General features: G+C 35.2%; 7 protein-coding genes across 8 annotated transcripts in view; 3 read left to right on the top strand and 4 right to left on the bottom strand.

Moving 5' to 3' along the window:
- Positions 1-5,094, top strand: part of LOC129785830 (nuclear receptor-binding protein homolog) — a 28,638-nt gene extending 23,544 nt beyond the window's left edge. For both annotated transcript variants that reach the window (XM_055820463.1, XM_055820464.1), the window contains exon 11: positions 187-5,094. In XM_055820463.1, the coding sequence (XP_055676438.1) occupies positions 187-569 (383 nt within the window). In that variant the 3' untranslated portion in view covers positions 570-5,094. The remainder of the gene's footprint in view (positions 1-186) is intronic.
- Positions 5,095-7,805: 2,711 nt separating this feature from the next.
- Positions 7,806-8,555, top strand: LOC129785903 (uncharacterized). The gene is made up of 2 exons (XM_055820572.1): positions 7,806-8,326; positions 8,398-8,555. Exons 1-2 carry the CDS (start codon positions 7,883-7,885, stop codon positions 8,539-8,541), a joined length of 588 nt encoding a protein of 195 aa, XP_055676547.1. The 5' UTR covers positions 7,806-7,882; the 3' UTR covers positions 8,542-8,555.
- A 78-nt stretch (positions 8,556-8,633) lies between these two features.
- On the bottom strand, positions 8,634-11,329 carry LOC129785865 (60S ribosomal protein L3). Its single transcript, XM_055820523.1, has 6 exons — positions 11,223-11,329; positions 10,688-10,880; positions 10,330-10,498; positions 9,944-10,079; positions 9,241-9,630; positions 8,634-9,029 (listed from the first exon to the last, which is right to left on the bottom strand). The coding sequence occupies exons 1-6, from the start codon at positions 11,223-11,225 to the stop codon at positions 8,688-8,690; spliced, it is 1,233 nt and encodes a 410-aa protein (XP_055676498.1). The 5' UTR covers positions 11,226-11,329; the 3' UTR covers positions 8,634-8,687.
- Positions 11,330-11,878: 549 nt separating this feature from the next.
- On the bottom strand, positions 11,879-12,374 carry LOC129785916 (histone H2A). The gene has a single exon (XM_055820586.1). It carries the CDS (start codon positions 12,303-12,305, stop codon positions 11,931-11,933), a length of 375 nt encoding a protein of 124 aa, XP_055676561.1. The 5' UTR covers positions 12,306-12,374; the 3' UTR covers positions 11,879-11,930.
- Positions 12,375-12,533: 159 nt separating this feature from the next.
- On the top strand, positions 12,534-13,049 carry LOC129785919 (histone H2B). Its single transcript, XM_055820589.1, has one exon. It carries the CDS (start codon positions 12,600-12,602, stop codon positions 12,969-12,971), a length of 372 nt encoding a protein of 123 aa, XP_055676564.1. The 5' UTR covers positions 12,534-12,599; the 3' UTR covers positions 12,972-13,049.
- Positions 13,050-13,516: 467 nt separating this feature from the next.
- On the bottom strand, positions 13,517-14,315 carry LOC129785898 (histone H1-like). The gene has a single exon (XM_055820567.1). It carries the CDS (start codon positions 14,283-14,285, stop codon positions 13,596-13,598), a length of 690 nt encoding a protein of 229 aa, XP_055676542.1. The 5' UTR covers positions 14,286-14,315; the 3' UTR covers positions 13,517-13,595.
- Positions 14,316-15,049: 734 nt separating this feature from the next.
- LOC129785925 (histone H4) lies at positions 15,050-15,720 on the bottom strand. Its single transcript, XM_055820594.1, has one exon. It carries the CDS (start codon positions 15,625-15,627, stop codon positions 15,316-15,318), a length of 312 nt encoding a protein of 103 aa, XP_055676569.1. The 5' UTR covers positions 15,628-15,720; the 3' UTR covers positions 15,050-15,315.
- Between the last annotated feature and the right edge of the window lie 1,966 nt (positions 15,721-17,686).

Raw genomic sequence — 17,686 nt, 5'->3', positions numbered from 1 at the left:
GAATAAAAAAAAACAGAAATGGCTATAGTTTGTACATAAATCTTAGTAATTGTGTGTGGTAGTGGTGTATGTGGTGTAGATGAGAGAAATTAGATGGACAAAGAAAAAGTAGATAAGATATTTGCAAATTTATATAAATTCTTTTTAGTGTGTGTTAGCAGGAATATTCCGTATGTCGTATTGCAGGTATTGAGCGGAATTGGACAGTGGCAGACAGCAATTCGCCAAGTGGAGGTGGCGGCGGCATTGCGTCCGATGGCCCATCTACGCCAACCACCGTCCTGGCGTCCCCGGCCTCCACGAGTACATCGATCGCTGCGAATTTGGAAATACCTTCCGCTGTGCAGAAGCAGCATGCAACACAGAACGAGACACCGACGGAGGTGAATCAACCTCAGCAAGTACCAAACGATGTGATGTCAATGCCAACGAGCAGTGCAGCAGAGACGAATTATTCTGCTGAGTGTACAACAACAATCAGCACCACTATCGCACAGACATCAACCACAACAACCATACCAATCACAACGACAGCCCCCATCAAGAACTCACCGCGAGGGGCCGAATGATCCACGGTGGGAAGGAGAAAGTCACGAAATGCCGCTGTGAATGTCAAGGGGAAATGACTGCAAATGAGGAAGAATTGTCCATAGACTTTATTTCGCACAGTAAAAGGTAACAACAAGAAGAAAAAAAACGCCAGCAAGGAGAAAAGATATAGAGAGGAATGAAATGTGTCTAAAAATCACCCATCACAATCTCTCAGCAGAGAGACACACTTTTGTGCTGGAAATCAAGACGAAAAACGATTACAAAGATCCGAAAGAAATGAATGTAAGTTTTTTCCCCACATACTCTATAAGCAAAAAAAAAATGGCAATTCAGCACATTTTTTTTATCTCGCCATCTCACTTGTGGCTGATAACAACATTGTGCTGAAGATTTCTAAAGTGTACACATTGCGAAAAAAACTTCGTGGCCTTTCGATCATACACACATGATGCTAAATACAGGGTGATGAAAGTTTTGCAAGTGAGATCAAAGTTTTGAGCTAAATTTCGTGACCTTTCCACCTCACAGTCAACCCGTCAGAGAAGCTAGATATCAAGTCAGTCAAATAAGTTTTCTCAATTACATTCAATTTAACTTAATTGATCAATCCATATAAATCTTATTAGAAACTTGGCAGGAAATTATGAATTGTGGAATTTCAGTGCGGAAGTGGTAATTTTTTCTTACTTCAACCAACATTCTTCATATTCCACAAAAGTTTTTTTTTATAAATTTCAAAACAGGGTCAGAAAATGAGTCTTTCATAGTCAAAAGAATAAATTGATGTGATCAAGTCATCAAAAGCAGATTTTTTTTACTAATATTTTTCATTATAAACAGAAAATGATTATTCTCCATCTTAAGATCTTCCTTTCTGTGTTTTCGCAGATGTACTTTACTCATTTGCAATACTTTTTCTTCACTTTAATCAGAAAAGAAAACTTAAGAAGCAAGTTACAATTTCCTGAACTTTACTCCTTCCCATGATATTCGAGTAAAGATTTAAAAAAAAAAGATATCAAAATTATATCCTAAAGGAGTTTATGCATTTCTGTGCGAGAAAAATCATCATTCAAGGAAATAATCGGGATCCGTGTAATCTTGTAGAGAATCAAAATTATAATGATTACAAGATTACGCATACCCAGAATGAGATATTTTCCCATATACCAACACGAATAAACTCCTTTTGAAATAAATAACTTCAATTTGAATTAATTTTATTACAAAAATCTAACAATGCCAGCCTATAAAGGAAACTTAAAAATCAATTTTTCTCATCTCCACAAAAATCTTAAAACTGCGGAAGTTCTAACTTTAGCTATAATATAAAAAAAAACATTAAATCGGTTTTCTGCTTATGAACAAAGAATGGCATTTTATGGGTTTTCAATTAAAATTAATTCGAATCGGAGTTATTGTCCTCACAGAAAGTTCTAAAACTAAGAGAAAATTTAAACGAAAACTTTATTAAATTCTTTCTATGGGATATGAAAGAGATTTAGTAAAAGAAGACCTATCAAATCTTTAATATAGACTACAACGTGGTATCACTGCACAATTATTAAGGTATTACCTACCTACAAGAATAGGTAGGTAAGAAAACCTAAATAAAACTCGATTATTGCAATTTTCAAAAGAGGAGAATAAATGTGACAGTCAAAAAAATCTACCTACGATTAAAGAGAAATAAAAATGCGCTGTGAGCACAAAAAATGTATTTTCTAAAATTTGCTATATATAATTGATAAGTTTCATTTACTTTTGGGAATGGAAAAAAAAGAATTTTCCGTTGAAACTTTTCTTTGCTATCTGTGCCAAACAGACTTGGACAATGAGATACGATTACTTGAATCAATTTATTAAGAAAAAAATCATTAGCAGTCTCATTTTATTTTAGATTCATTTTGAAAATTTTCTAATTTTTGTGCAAGAATCGCTGTTACATATAAAAGCAAAATTTAATTGTTGCTTTTTGTTAAAATGTGTTTAGCTGGGAAAACCATTGGCCATTACGATGTTTAAAAAAAAAACACAGAAATGTGTGATAGAATCTTGCGCAAATCTATTAAAAAGCTCTACAAGCAATAATGAGATAGGTACGCTTAAAAAAATAAAATTCGACCTCTTAATTGTAGCAAAAAAAATCCTTAAAATCTGACTCCAAATTCAAACGATTTTATATAATTTTCATATTCCTGCTAAACTATTATTTCGATGTTTTGACTCTATTCTCCTTTCGTGTACAAAGAAAACGTTAAAAATTCTTCATTAACTTTTTTTAAATGCTATTAAAATACAAACGCGGGTTGGAATGCAATTTAACGTAAAAATGAAATGTATTTAATCGAAAAATGATTTTTGTTTAAAATATTATTCTTCCTTTACCCTTTTTTGCTTAATTAAAAATATATACCATAAAAATACAGGGGGCGGGGCTGTGTAGTTAATTGGAAAATGGTATTAAATGACAAAATTGAATACGTATAGAAATCATCATTAGAATGAAACCTGAATGAGTGAGAATGTCAAAAAGAGTATGAATTTTTGACCAAAATTTTTCAATTTAAATGAATTACATTGGGAAAATGTCTTGATAAAGAAAAAAATATTGTATAGAAAGCATTAAGATCTAGTCTCGCGCCCTATACAAAAAACACAAAAAATTATCCTTTTAATAAATTCTGCTGTAGAACTTTTGAATAAAAATCCCGACGTTTTCTTTAGCTCCGCATATTTCTTTCGCATCCTTATCTAAGCAATGCCATAATTTTGCAAAAAAAATAGTTGCTATCTTTCTATTTTCAATCTTTTCGCTTTCATCCTGCGCAATAAAGCGATTCAAGAAGAAAAACGAGACTTTTATCCCGATTTAGACCATTCATTATGATAAAATATAGTATAATTTTAATTTACAAAACAGAGGAATATCTTACTTTTAGGTTCATTGCATTTTATTCGAATATACTGACTTTGTGAAAATAAAAATTAGGATTATACACTTATTTAAAAAAAAAGTATGTTTTTTCACACTCGACTGATTATTTTTTTTTGTTCTGCAAAGTAAACTGAAATATACATTTTTTCTTAATTTTAAAATGTAAATTTTGCACAAAAGCATCATTTTTTTTAAAAGAGAAAAGAAAATTTAAAATGAAAAATTCTGCCTGCACATTAAATTTAAAAAAAAAAACCTAGTTTAGGTTACTAACTAATACTTACCTACATTGAAAAGAAAAAGAAATTGAACTTCCATTTTTTTGCAAACAAAAACCAAGCCTTTCTCTGAAATAGAAGGAATGTAAAGAAAAAAACTTTGAGTAAAAATAGCAGGAAAAATAAATAGGTGAAAAATAGATTGTATAATTCTCAAGCCATTTGTAACTAATAAAAAATTGTAATTAAAATAATAGGCAGAAAATAATAAAATAAAATGTGAAATAGCGCGTAATTAGTCCTTACAGTAATCCTTGTTAAAACACACACAACAGAAGCAAAACAATTTTTAAATTAAATCAATTTGAGCAAGAATGAAATATAAAATATAGAAATTAAAAATTTTAAAAAAAAGTCAACAGTTTTAACAAGATAAAATGAAGAAAAAAAAATGAAGCTTAGTGCAAAAGCTAGTCATATCGAAGAAATCCCAAAAATGTTCATAACGCAAAGGCAGTAGATACTAGTTTATGTAAAGAAAAAATAAATAAAAATAAATGAAAAAATAACACCATGATAGTAATAGAAATGATAGTAATATATTTTATATTATGAATGTACGCGCGCGCGGCTGAGAAAAAATGTAAGCAGCATTATGCAAAAGAAAATATTTAAAAAAAACTAATAATAATTAAAAAATTACTTTGAATTATTAGAAAGAAAAAAAAACGTTTAAAGAGTTTTCTAAAAGAAGCATGGTGTTGAGACAAAAAAGGCGATAAAGGAGACAAAAGGTTTATAATAAATGAAAAAAATCTTACACACTATGAAACTGGCAAAGAATTTCTTTCGGTTTTTTTGGCAAACTATTATTCCCATGGAAAAAATTTATAATTATTAAAATATGAAAGAGAATTTTTCACAGTTTTTGAAGAAAAATTTTATTTTTTGAATTCTTAAACAAAATTCCATACCAAAATTTGCGTGTGTTCTGTACTACAACAGTTTATTAAAGAAAAAAAATCAAAAGAAAAATGTTTTTTTTTAAATATTATATTTTATTTTTATTTAGTTAATTTTTTTTTTGTCTAATTTTATAAGCTCCCAATATCTTCCCATCACCACCACCCCTGTCTTACATTTATAAATATTTACATTACAGAATTTTCCCAATAATACTCAATTTATTAATTAATATAAAATAATATTGTAATTTGTAAATAGAAATATATATGTATATTTAGCTTCTGAGAAAAAAAAGAGAGAGATATGAATGTTTAGATTGATAAAAACGGAAAATGTTAACAGCACAATATTTTTGTGTAAAACACTCCAAGAAAGAAAATATGATTTCACAGAGTGTTCCAGTCAAAGTGTTATAAAAATTTTAATAAATATTTTTTTTTTTATTTTTAATATTTTGTATCCAAATCAGACAAAAATAAAGTGATTTTCATTTATTTTCAAAAAACAATTTATTAGTAATTTCAATAAAAGCCCAAATAATTTTCTTTAAATATTGAAATTATTTTTTTTTTATTCTGGAACAGTCTGTGAAGGAAGAGTCATTCAGAGAAATATTTCCAAATTTCATTAATTAATTTTTATTTTGTTATGTTTTTATTTTAAAATGCAAAGATGAACGAGAATGTTTGTATTAATAAGAAAAGAATGCTAAAAAAAAGGAGAAAATATTACTGTATAGAGAGTATGCCTATTTGAGACTGACTGTTTTTGTAATAGCATGAAAAAAAATAAGAAAAGAATTAATGATAAGGATGAAATTATGATTAGAAATTCAATTATATGTACATACATAGAAAGGAAGTGTGAAGAAGAAAAAAGAGGAGAAAAAAATCAACTGAGCGAACGAGACGAAAAGGGAATGAATGATGGCATATCTTGTGGGGTAATATATTTAATAGAGATTTTATCCAATTAATCTGTTTTCTTTTCCTTTTCTGCGTCAGTGTTTTCTTCATTTTTAAACAGTTTATAATTCATAATAAATTCCGTATGAAAAAAAAATTGAAAATCACATATTTATTGAACAAAATATTAGAGAAAAAAAAAAAGAAATCTTGTGTGTTGAGAAAAGCTTAAAAAAATAAATATTTGCTATATTAATTGCATACCTATATACATAAATAAATGGATAATATTATGTCTACTGTAGAACAGAGAATGCAAGGAAAAAATTGAGAAAATAATGACGAGATTGAGGAAAAAGTGATAATTTTTTAGTAACAAAAAAAATCTTAAATATTTTTTATATTTCTGCAGTAATTACGAATCATAAAATTAGAAGAGAGAAATAAAATAAAATGTAATAACATGAAATTGAACCACATAAAGAGAAAGTTGAGCTAAAAAGAGTCATTTGGGGTGATTTTCAAAAATCATTAATGTTCCCTTTTTGGTAGGTTATACAGCAAATTGCGATTAAAGATAACCCTTACAAAACAAGAAGTGAAAAAGCGCAAGAAAAAGGAAAAGATTGACAGATAAATTAAAAGAAAAAAAAAGACGCAAATAGAAGCAAAAAATAAATAAAACTGTTTAATGACTTTGATAAACATTTTGGAGGCAAGTCGATGAAAGAAAAAAAAAAGATGAGAAATGCTTTAATGAACCATGTTATGTGTTTTTGCAAAAGAAAATAATTTGCAATTTACACTCCCCCATGTAAGTTGCACACAATTTCTTAAGTATCAAACAATTTTATTGATAAAAATGCAGGCGCAAGTAATTGCTATAATAAAGAAAAGAGAATAATTTTCCTCTAAATGAAAGAAAAGCAAAGAAAAAACTATATGAATAGCAATTTAAAAAATGCCGTAACTTCAAGATAAACTTCATTTTCTCACCCAGAAGATAAAAATTAATTTATGAGAAAATTATGCTTGCATTTATATTTCCCCTAATACTTTGTCCCCTTTTATTCAAAGGTAAAATGAGATGAAAAAAAACATAAAAATATCGTAAAATAAATCAACATTCAAGGAGAAAAAAAGAGGAAAAAACAGCTCTAAATATTTATGTAAAATTTGACGAATAAAAATGACTTCATAAAGATTCTTGAGAGAATTATAATTTTTTAGTTGACCTTAACCCATTCAGCCATGCATAAAAGAGAGAAGAAAATCGCAATAGTGACGTCATTTTAAGCATTTTCAGGCAAATCTTTGCCGACTTTTTCCAGCTGATCCCAGATTAAGTGTTTATTGATTTATTATTTAATTTTATTGATTTTAGGGATTTCTTTTCCAAAAATACGTGTCTTAATTTGTTTCCATGGATTGAAGGATTTTCCCATACGAAAACGGTAAACTCCTTTACACTGTGTACCAACAAAAAAAATGACCGGCTTTACATGAAGCAATTATTCAGGCTCTTGTCGCCCATGATATTCATTCCCCGCCCAGAGCCCCCCTTCGTAGCGCCCCAAAAATAATTTTTACTCATTTTTTGCGATTATTGAATTTGGCGCCCTAAATTATAGTTCCAAAAAGCACCACTACTACATTTTGGCACTGTTTGTTCATGACAAAATGAGATGAATGCATTTCACCGCTATCCGTCTCCCTCACACATTCAGTTTTTCGCAATTTTCTCGCGTTTTCCGCCGAATTTTCCGGGGAAATTGTGTTTTTTGTGACCAGGAAAACATTTTTGAATTTTTGGCATAAAAAATTCCGAAAGTTCGCGAAAATCCATTTCCGGGAAACGAGAGTCGTGTAAAATCCCCAACCGTCAAAATTTCCGCCGGCCCCAATTTTCGCACAGAGTGGCTCCCCGGGGCCGCGAGAGCACCCGCAAGTGCCCCAGGAGTTCCAAAAAGGCGTTTTATGTCAAAAAATTTGGGAGAAAAACAAGAAAATCCGAATTTTGTCTAAATGCAAAAAAAAAGTTCGTTTAGTTCAAATTTTCAGACGTATACTGTCAGTTGCGTGAAACATGATTTTTCGCGATATTTCTTTCATGTTTTGTACAGTGGGACCCCAGTATAAAGACCACTCGGATGTACTCTTCACACTCATTATTTTTAATGCGCGAGAGTAGTTTAACCGAGTGGTCGTTGTAATGGGGTCCCACTGTATCTCTTTTCAGTTTGTAAACAAAACGCGGCTTTTCCACAATTTTCCTCAATTTTTCTTTCGAAAAAACACCACAAATGGAAGCCGGAAAAGTAGAAGAAACTGTGATAAATTGGAAGAACTTTAGCGAATACAAAAATGACTTCAAGGAAGTGTCCAAAAGTGTTCTGGAGCAAACGGAAATACCAAAAGAAGAAACGGAAGAGGATGATTTTGTAATCCTGAGAAAAATATCTTCTATATTTGCAAAATTTGGTGCTTCAACAAAAACGGGGTCAACAATTGAAGCCCCCCAGGGAAGAATTGAGGATTTATTTTCAAAACGACGAATTTCCGGTGAAAGTGACAACGAGGTGTTCCTGCAGGAAATTCAAGAAAAAACGAAAGATTTGAGAGAAATCATTGAGAGGAATCGTAAAATCTGTGAACCGTGTAATCCAAAGGTGGACAAACTTTGTAAGGATCAGAAGGATACGTTGCAAAACGACGACAGAGCTGAAAAATTGCAGAATGTCCAGGATGTAAGGAATCATGCACTAAATCTATTTTTGTAGGTGAGATTTTTATTATTAATTTAATGCTTGTCTTCCAGATCTCTTCCAGGATGGTGAAGATGATGAAGAATGAGGACGAATGCAGGGACGCTATTCGGCAGTGTCTGGATGAAGACAGGGAAGCGGATGCGAAAACGACGAACGAGCTTCTTGAATTAATTATTGCTCTTGAATTAAAATGAAGATCACCCAACTACTTAATTCTTTTTTATTATTTTCTAAAGTCCCTCTGTCCTTTGTCGATGCGAAAAAAAATAAAAAGAAAAAACTCATCTCCTGTGTCTTCAGCTTTATTGAAGAACATTAATATACACGACAAGTGTATAAATTAAGCCGTCTTGGAAGCGGCAGCGAGAAGTTTCTCCTCGCGGATGCGATCCTTCTTGAGTGGTCCCATGAAGGTGGCCTTGTCGGCTGTAGTTTGGAAGCGACCATGACCCATCTTTGAGGATGTATCAATGAATTTGAGGTTGATCTTCTCAAGGGCAGAACGCTTCGAGTGCACAAGAAGAGACTTGCGCAGTGTCACGATACGCTTCTTGGATCCAATGCAGCATCCCTTGATCATGACGAAATCATTGTTGACCTCACCATAGTGGGGGAATCCTCCCATTGGGGTGATGGACTTATCCGTTAAATCGTACTCTGTGGAAGCATTGTTCTTCACAAGCTACAAAACAAAAAAAAAAACAATATTAAAATTTTCTTCTAACTTATTTAGGCAAAATCATCACAATGTGGGAATTTTGGGAAAATTATCAGGCCTATCATTTATCTCTCACAGAGTGAATCAGATGTCTTTTTTTTTTGGCTCAAGATTTGTTGTCATCATTCTTTGCGTGAAAAAGTTTTAAAGAAAAAAATAAAAGCAAAGAACTCACCTTTCCGTCCTTGGTGTGAATTCCAGCACCAATGCGGTAGATCTTCTTGTTGATCTCAGTACGATGATGGTAGCCCTTCTGACCAGCACGTGCCACAGTGAAGGACACACGACTGGGATGCCATGCTCCAATACAGGCAACCTTACGGAGACCCTTGTGTGTCTTACGTGGCAGCTTTTTGGTATGCCAACGGCTTGTGACACCCTTGAATCCCTTACCCTTGGTGACACCGATGCAATCAATCATCTCATCCTGAGCAAAAACCTCACTCACGGGCACGGGCTTCTCCAGATGCTCCTTAACCCACTTCACCTTATCCTCAATGGTCCCACCATTGAGCTGGATTTCCATGATGTGCGCCTTCTTCTGACGCTGCTTAATCAACTTGATCTGCGAATTTTTAGATTTTTTTTCAGTTAATTTCAAATTAATTTCTAAAGCTCAATAATTGTGAAGAAAATTAATTGAAAACTGTGCATGGCAGGTTTGTTTGACTATGATCATAGCCTGAGCGGCTACAGGGAGTAAGCACAGATACCAGACACCGCCACCCGAAGGGCAGTATAATCTACGACATTACGGCAAGGAAACTACATTGAATGGTAGCACCGATCCGTATTTTAGGACGACAGGAAAGAATCCCACCGCCCAAGGACGTCGCATTTTTGTTTCTTTAAAATTTTAACTTTTCGTGAAAACTCACCTGAGAGTGAACGATGACACGAATAACTTTGCAGTAGCGAACCATTTTCTTGAAATTACTCTCAATGGCTTTCTTGCCGAGATCATCGGTCCACTTGCGTGAAGACTTGGTGAAGGCCTTCTTCTTGCTCTTGTACCTTTAGGCAGGAAGATGGAGAAGATTTTTTGTGAAAAAAAGGGAGAAAAGAGTGAACCTCTTCAATGAGCGGAGGATCCAACTCTTTCACCGTGTTCGCCACATTTACATCTACCCACAGAGGGATGACTTTTCATGGGCATCACACGACCAAGTAATTCAGAAGCTCTCTCAATTTGATCCAAGAGCTGAGGGTACTGTTTTAGCAAGGCTATAGAGATTATAAAAAGAAGTTTTGCCATAAAAATTACCAGTTCTTGTAGAAGCGACGACGGCATTCCTCGGACAAATGCTGAGCCCACACGGTGGCAAGAGCACGCATTCCGAAGGGAGTCTCAATGTAGCCAACGGCTCCAACAACCACAACTGGAGGAGTTTCCAGAATGGTAACAGCTTCAACGACTTCCTTCTTGTTAATCTCTAAAATTACACACAAAAAAAACTTTTTTAGAAAAAAGATAAAAAGTCACAAAATTGATAATTATTTGGGAATTTTCAGTCCGCACGTCGCTAAACTTTGTATTTAACATCACAAGATGTCAGGGAATGTACAAAAGATCATCATTGCAAAAAGGAAGCAATTCAAAAAGAATTGGGAAGAGAACTTACTTGATCCGGGACGATCAGCTTCACGGACAATGTGCGTCATACCGGCTTTGTAGCTGATGAAGCAGGTCATATGCACGGGCTTGGATGGATCATCCTTGGGGAAGGCCTTAACCTTGCCACGGTGACGCTGGGACCGCTTCTTCGGGTAGAAAGCCATGGACCCATGGCGAGGGGCAGAAAACTTCCGGTGAGACTGCAGAAATTGAGGTTATGTTAAAGTCATGAATTTTTTCTCCTGCTTTTCTCAAATAATTCACTAAATATCCCCGCGATAACATTATACGTTGTACTATTTCACGAAAAAATAGTTTTATTCTACAGAAATACACGTAGAAATAATGAAATCAAAGTTAGAACATTAGTGGAATTCATGGAAAATCCGACAACCACGTGGCGAACAATTTTCACTTCATTTTTACAGGAAAATAATAAGTTATTAAATAAAACTTTAATCACAAAGCAATAAAGAACATTTTTAACGAGAGATTTGTTATAAAATAAATGCTTTTTCTAGGATATTTAATAGAAAAATTACCATCTTTCACTTTGCAGAGATGCGAACTCCACGAAAACCAAAATGGAAAGAAAGATTTTTCGTCTATCCCTTTAAAGAATCTCTAATTGACAGTCTACGACAATCATCGGACGTTCCATCAGCACACTATGTTTCATGAATGTTTCAGAAATTCCCGGGTTGGCTGGATGAATTTTAAAATATGTATTTATTTTTCGTGGAAAAACTCATTTTTGGGGCTCCAAAATTGCTGTGGGTGTTTACGGGGGCCCCGGGGAGCTTCAGTAAAAATTTGGGGCGCAACTCACCGGATTTTTTTTCCGGAATTTACACGACTTTTTCTGGCGCGAATTTTAGAAGTTTTAAACTGGTCGGAAAAAACACTAATTCAGCGAAAATCTCGAGAAAAATTGTGAAAAACCTTTCGTGCGAATGAAACAGTATCAGTACTGTGCGAGCAGAAGAATCACGGTCAAATAGAATGTTTATCCGTCTCTTTTTCTCTTCAGCAAACAGCAAAAAATAGTATTAAAAAATATTAAAAAATACTTTAATTTCAGGGGAAGAAAAAATTATTTTAAAAAATCATTTAAATCTAATTTAAAGATTAGGTAAAAAATTATTGGAATTTAATAGAAATTCAATCAACTCTTTATGTAAAAAAAAATTTGTCGCCCTGAAAAGGGCGTTTTTTTTGTGTGGAGATTCTGGAATTTGTCAATTGATGATTTAGGCCTTCTTCTCGGTCTTCTTGGGGAGGAGCACTGCCTGGATGTTGGGCAGAACACCACCCTGAGCAATGGTCACACCAGAGAGCAATTTGTTCAATTCTTCGTCATTGCGGATGGCCAGCTGGAGGTGACGCGGGATGATCCTGGTCTTCTTGTTGTCACGAGCGGCATTTCCAGCCAACTCGAGAACTTCAGCCGCCAAGTATTCCATGACAGCTGCCAAGTACACTGGGGCTCCAGCACCGACTCTCTCAGCATAGTTTCCCTTTCGCAGGAGACGATGGATACGTCCCACGGGGAACTGAAGTCCAGCACGGTTAGAACGTGTCTTCGCCTTCGACTTGACTTTGCCTCCCTTTCCACGTCCAGACATTTTTCTTTAGATCAAAGTTTGCTTTTACTTTTTGCAGATGCAGAAGATAGTTACTCTACGAGAGCTCGCTGTAAACTAAATTTCCCGTCAATGCGTCACCCCTATTTATAATACATTTTTACCCCAAAAGTGTCGGGTCGCTTTGATTCACACACATTCTCGTTGCAGTGTGTGTGTGAAAAGTTGACCCTGTTCGTTTAGGGGTACGATGTTCATAAATAGGGGACACAATCGAGGCGGAGAATCAGTATCGACTGCTACTTCCTCGAGTACACATCGAAACAAATCGAAGCAATGGCTCCCAAGACGAGTGGAAAGGCTGCTAAGAAGGCTGGAAAGGCCCAGAAGAACATCTCCAAGGGAGATAAGAAGAAGAAGCGCAAGCGGAAGGAAAGCTATGCCATCTACATCTACAAAGTGCTGAAGCAAGTCCATCCCGACACTGGGATCAGCAGCAAAGCCATGAGTATCATGAACAGCTTTGTGAATGATATTTTTGAGCGTATTGCTGCCGAAGCTTCTCGTTTGGCTCACTACAATAAGCGCTCCACCATCACGAGTCGCGAAATCCAGACAGCTGTGCGTCTTCTTCTGCCCGGAGAATTGGCCAAGCACGCTGTGAGTGAAGGCACCAAAGCCGTCACCAAGTACACCAGCTCCAAGTAAATGGATACTCTTCTGCCGCTGACCCATGCCATCGAGAAAAACCCATCTCCTTATGGAAAAATGGCCCTTTTCAGGGCCCACAAAAATATAACATAAAGAGTTGAATAATTGAATTAACTTTTTCACGTCACAAATAAAATAAAAATGAACATTAAATACAGGAACAAAATACTAGTTTTTCATGAAAAATTCATGTTAGGGATTTTCAAAAACAATTTTAAGATTTCTATTTCAAGAAAACCAGCATAGAAAAATGATTTTCGTTTTATTTTCCTTATTCATGCACAAAATCACGATGAAGTATGTTACATCTATGCAAGAGAGATGAGTAAAATAATAATTTTTTGAGCAGCATAATTTTAAAATTTTCCTGATTTATTATTCAGGCATAGAATTGCGATGAATTTATGCAAGGAGATGATAATTTTATAGTAAAAAAAATAATAATTTATTGTGTAGCATTAATTTTTAAATAAATAATTTATAATCAGCAATATTTTAAGTTATTTCATTTAGTAAACTCTCTATTTTAATTGTTTGATAGCCCTGAAAAGGGCTGTTTGTTATTATTCTTAAGGTTTTGTCCCAATATGGGAGAAGAAATACAGAGTAAAATGAGACATTTTACTTCTTCTTTGCGGCGGCGGTCTTCTTTGGCGCAGCTGCCTTCTTGGGCGACCCAGTCTTCTTCGGTTTGGGTGCCTTGACTTTAGGTCCTGCTGACTTTGCTGATGGCTTTGTGGATTTCTGCTTTGGAGCGGTCTTCTTTGCTCCAGCAGCCTTCTTTGGAGAGGCAGCTGCCTTCTTCTCGCCACTTGGTTTCTTTGCTGCTACAGCTTTCTTAGCGGCGGCAGTTGGCTTCTTCTTGGGCGATGCTGGAGCTTTCTTTGTCTTCTTCTCACCAGTTGCAGCCTTCTTTGGTGCACGGGGCTTCTTCTTCTCTACTGCTTTTGTCTTCTCGCCCTTTGCAGATGTTGCCAATTTGAAGGAACCAGATGCCCCCTTGCCCTTTGTCTGTACAAGAGCTCCGCTGGTGACTGCGGATTTCAAGTATCTGCGGATAAATGGGGCCAGCTTCTCGGCATCAACCTTGTAGTTGGCTGCCACGTACTTCTTGATGGCCTGCAGGGATGAGCCACTGCGCTCCTTCAGATTCTTGATGGCGTTGTTAACCATTTCAGAGGTTTTTGGGTGCGTTGGTTTGGCTTTCTTCGCTGCACCGCCACTTTTGGCAACTTTGCCTTTCTTGGCCGCTGGGGATGCCGTGGTGGCTGCTGCTGCTGGGGATGTCGCTACGGATGTCTCTTCTGCCATTTTGGATACTTCCAGATCAGAGATTTCAATGAAATTACCAGAAAATCCACTTGCTCACCTTACATTATTTTCACACCCATTTATTGGAACCGTATTTTTGGTCGAAATTCAACTCAATTTTCGCCCTCATTTGCAAACTTTTCCTAAATACTTCCCACCTATTCCACCCACAAATGTAATTTTATGCAAAATCAAAAGACTAATTCTCAAATAAGTATTTTGCCCAAATTCATTTAGTTCCATCCGGTATTTTCGCAAAAATTTACAAATTACAAAACGCAAACTTCATGTAAAATTATAACGTTTAATAATAACTTTCAATTTAAGGCAAAATTTTATTGTTCCTTTTGTAATTTTAATATTTTCTCATCATTTTGATGAAATTGATTATATTTCCAAATTTATCAAAATGCTTCCTTTTGAATTATTTGTGCGGATTATATTGATTTTTAACATTAAACTTGACATATGCTCAAGTCCGTCAGAATCGAGTGAATTTAAATGCAAAATTTGGAAAAGAAATCGAATATTTTGAGGAATATGTCTCATATATTGGAAATATAACTTTTTATGAATTCAATTTAATACAAATCTTCCTAATTCAACGTCTATTTTAGTCAATATTTCCACATTTCTGAAAAGATGCAGCGAATGAAGAACATCAAGAAAGTGCGCAGGAAGAACGTTTACTTCAAACATTTGCTCCTTCTCCAAGGCATGTTGAGAAATAAAAATTTGACTTTTTTTTAACAAATAATTTATTTTTTTAAATATTAATCTTGGTTTTTCTTACAAATAAAAGAATTCATTATTCAAATTTCTCGAGATATAATTTTCAGATTTATCACAATTACAGAAAGCAATGCATGAGAAACAAAGAAAAAATCAATTTATTTTCATTTTAGAGTTTTGTAAAGAAATTCATTAAGAGCTCTTTATTCATTTTATTGTGGTCCTGAAAAGGACCGTTTTTTTTTGTTGTAATGTCGATGAAGTCATTGCATTCCCGGGAATGAGATGTTCAGAAGATTTAACCACCGAAACCGTACAGAGTGCGTCCTTGGCGCTTCAGGGCATACACAACGTCCATTGCCGTGACTGTCTTCCTCTTGGCGTGTTCAGTGTATGTCACAGCATCACGGATGACATTCTCTAGGAAGACTTTGAGGACACCACGAGTCTCCTCGTAGATCAGCCCAGAGATACGCTTCACGCCACCACGACGTGCAAGACGACGGATAGCTGGCTTTGTGATACCTTGGATGTTATCACGTAGAACTTTGCGGTGTCTCTTGGCACCTCCTTTCCCAAGACCCTTTCCACCTTTTCCACGGCCAGTCATTTTTCTCTACTTTCTTTTCGGATTGCTTTGTTGAAAAAAAAAGACGATGAGACAAGCTCACTCTTCGATGCTTTGGAGTTGAATGATGCCTTTGCTGCGTTCCACTGTGGTTTTATAACTTTTACCTCCTCGAAGCCACGCCCACTTGGCAACCAAAAATGCTATTTCCTAATTTTATTCTAGAATTCTCTATCTAATCAATTAATTTTAGATTTGTTCTCTTCGAAAATATGAAAATTGCATTAAATTATTATTAAAAACTAATTTAAAACTCGTATATTTGAAAGAGTTTCCCCCACCACATGGACATTGGGAGTGCATAAAAGGCCAAGTAAGAGCGCTTTGGTGAACATTTCGTGCTGAAACCTTTTCGTGTAAACTCACAAGAAGAAATTGAAGAAGAATGGCTCGTACAAAGCAGACTGCCCGTAAATCTACTGGTGGAAAAGCTCCGCGTAAGCAGTTGGCCACTAAGGCAGCTCGTAAGAGTGCCCCGGCTACTGGTGGAGTGAAGAAGCCCCATCGTTACCGTCCAGGAACGGTAGCTCTCCGTGAGATTCGTCGTTACCAGAAGAGCACAGAATTGCTCATCCGCAAACTGCCCTTCCAGCGCTTGGTCCGTGAAATTGCTCAGGATTTCAAGACTGATCTGCGTTTCCAGAGCTCTGCCGTGATGGCTCTTCAGGAAGCCAGTGAGGCTTACCTCGTGGGCTTGTTTGAGGACACCAATCTGTGTGCCATCCACGCCAAGCGCGTCACCATCATGCCCAAGGACATCCAACTGGCTCGTCGTATCCGCGGAGAACGTGCTTAAATTTTTCTTCATAACATCAAAAAAACGGCCCTTTTCAGGGCCACAAATGCATCAACATAGAGAGTTGATATAAATGAAAAACTATTTAAACTATTTTGCCCCATGATGTTGTGTCAGCTCCACCTTTGGCGTGATAAAACTTGATTATATCGAATATATATTTCTGATCATTTAAAATGAAATTTCAAAATATCTTTATTCAATAAAATGTAAAATCTAATTTCAAACTTTTTTTCTTATAAACTGCCCATGGTTTATTGCAAGAAACTAGCTTGATTTAAAAAAAACACTAAAGCATACTTTGGTATGTAATTCATTTTTCATAGAATCTTAAACCCTTTGAGAGATCCAAAATTAGAGTATGCATATCAGAAACAGGCAATAAAAATATCAAATCGCTTTTTAGAATTTTTAAATATGTGCATACGATCCTACCCATTATCATGAAAAATTATTTTCGAAGTGAAAATTTTATATGAAAAACAAACAATCTTATATGAAAATGAAAAGTGTGTCTGTGGCACATGAACTCCGAAAAGGCTGGGCCTCCTTCTAGCGCCCCCACAGAATTTATTTTTTGTTCCTATTCTACCTGATTTGTTTTGTTTTAAAAATTTTTCGGGGTACCGTATTATTCATCCTCCCTACTAATATACGCCATCCTTTTATAGTTTAAAGTGGAATTTGCTCACACATGATTGGGGGCTCGGTTTGACTAGTAAATAGTGATTGAAAAAAGCTACACAAAAATTCCATAAAATATTTCAAATAAATTATTTTAATTATGTATTTCTATTCCTATATATTTTTTTAATTCACTTTATATTATTTGATGACGTAAAAAAAAGTTAATTCAACTATTCAACTCTTTATGTTATGTTTTTGTGGGCCCTGAAAAGGGCCATTTTTTCCATAAGGAGATGGGTTTTTCTCGATGGCATGGGTCAGCAACAGAAGAGCATCCATTTACTTGGAGCTGGTGTACTTGGTGACGGCTTTGGTGCCTTCACTCACGGCGTGCTTGGCCAATTCTCCGGGCAGAAGAAGACGCACAGCTGTCTGGATTTCGCGACTCGTGATGGTGGAGCGCTTATTGTAGTGAGCCAAACGAGAAGCTTCGGCAGCAATACGCTCAAAAATATCATTCACAAAGCTGTTCATGATACTCATGGCTTTGCTGCTGATCCCAGTGTCGGGATGGACTTGCTTCAGCAAGTACTTTGTAGATGTAGATGGCACTAGCTT

This window comes from Lutzomyia longipalpis, chromosome 1 (assembly GCF_024334085.1).
Source record: "Lutzomyia longipalpis isolate SR_M1_2022 chromosome 1, ASM2433408v1".
Lineage (NCBI taxonomy): Eukaryota > Metazoa > Arthropoda > Insecta > Diptera > Psychodidae > Lutzomyia > Lutzomyia longipalpis.
This window is presented reverse-complemented; position numbering and strand designations above follow the sequence as displayed.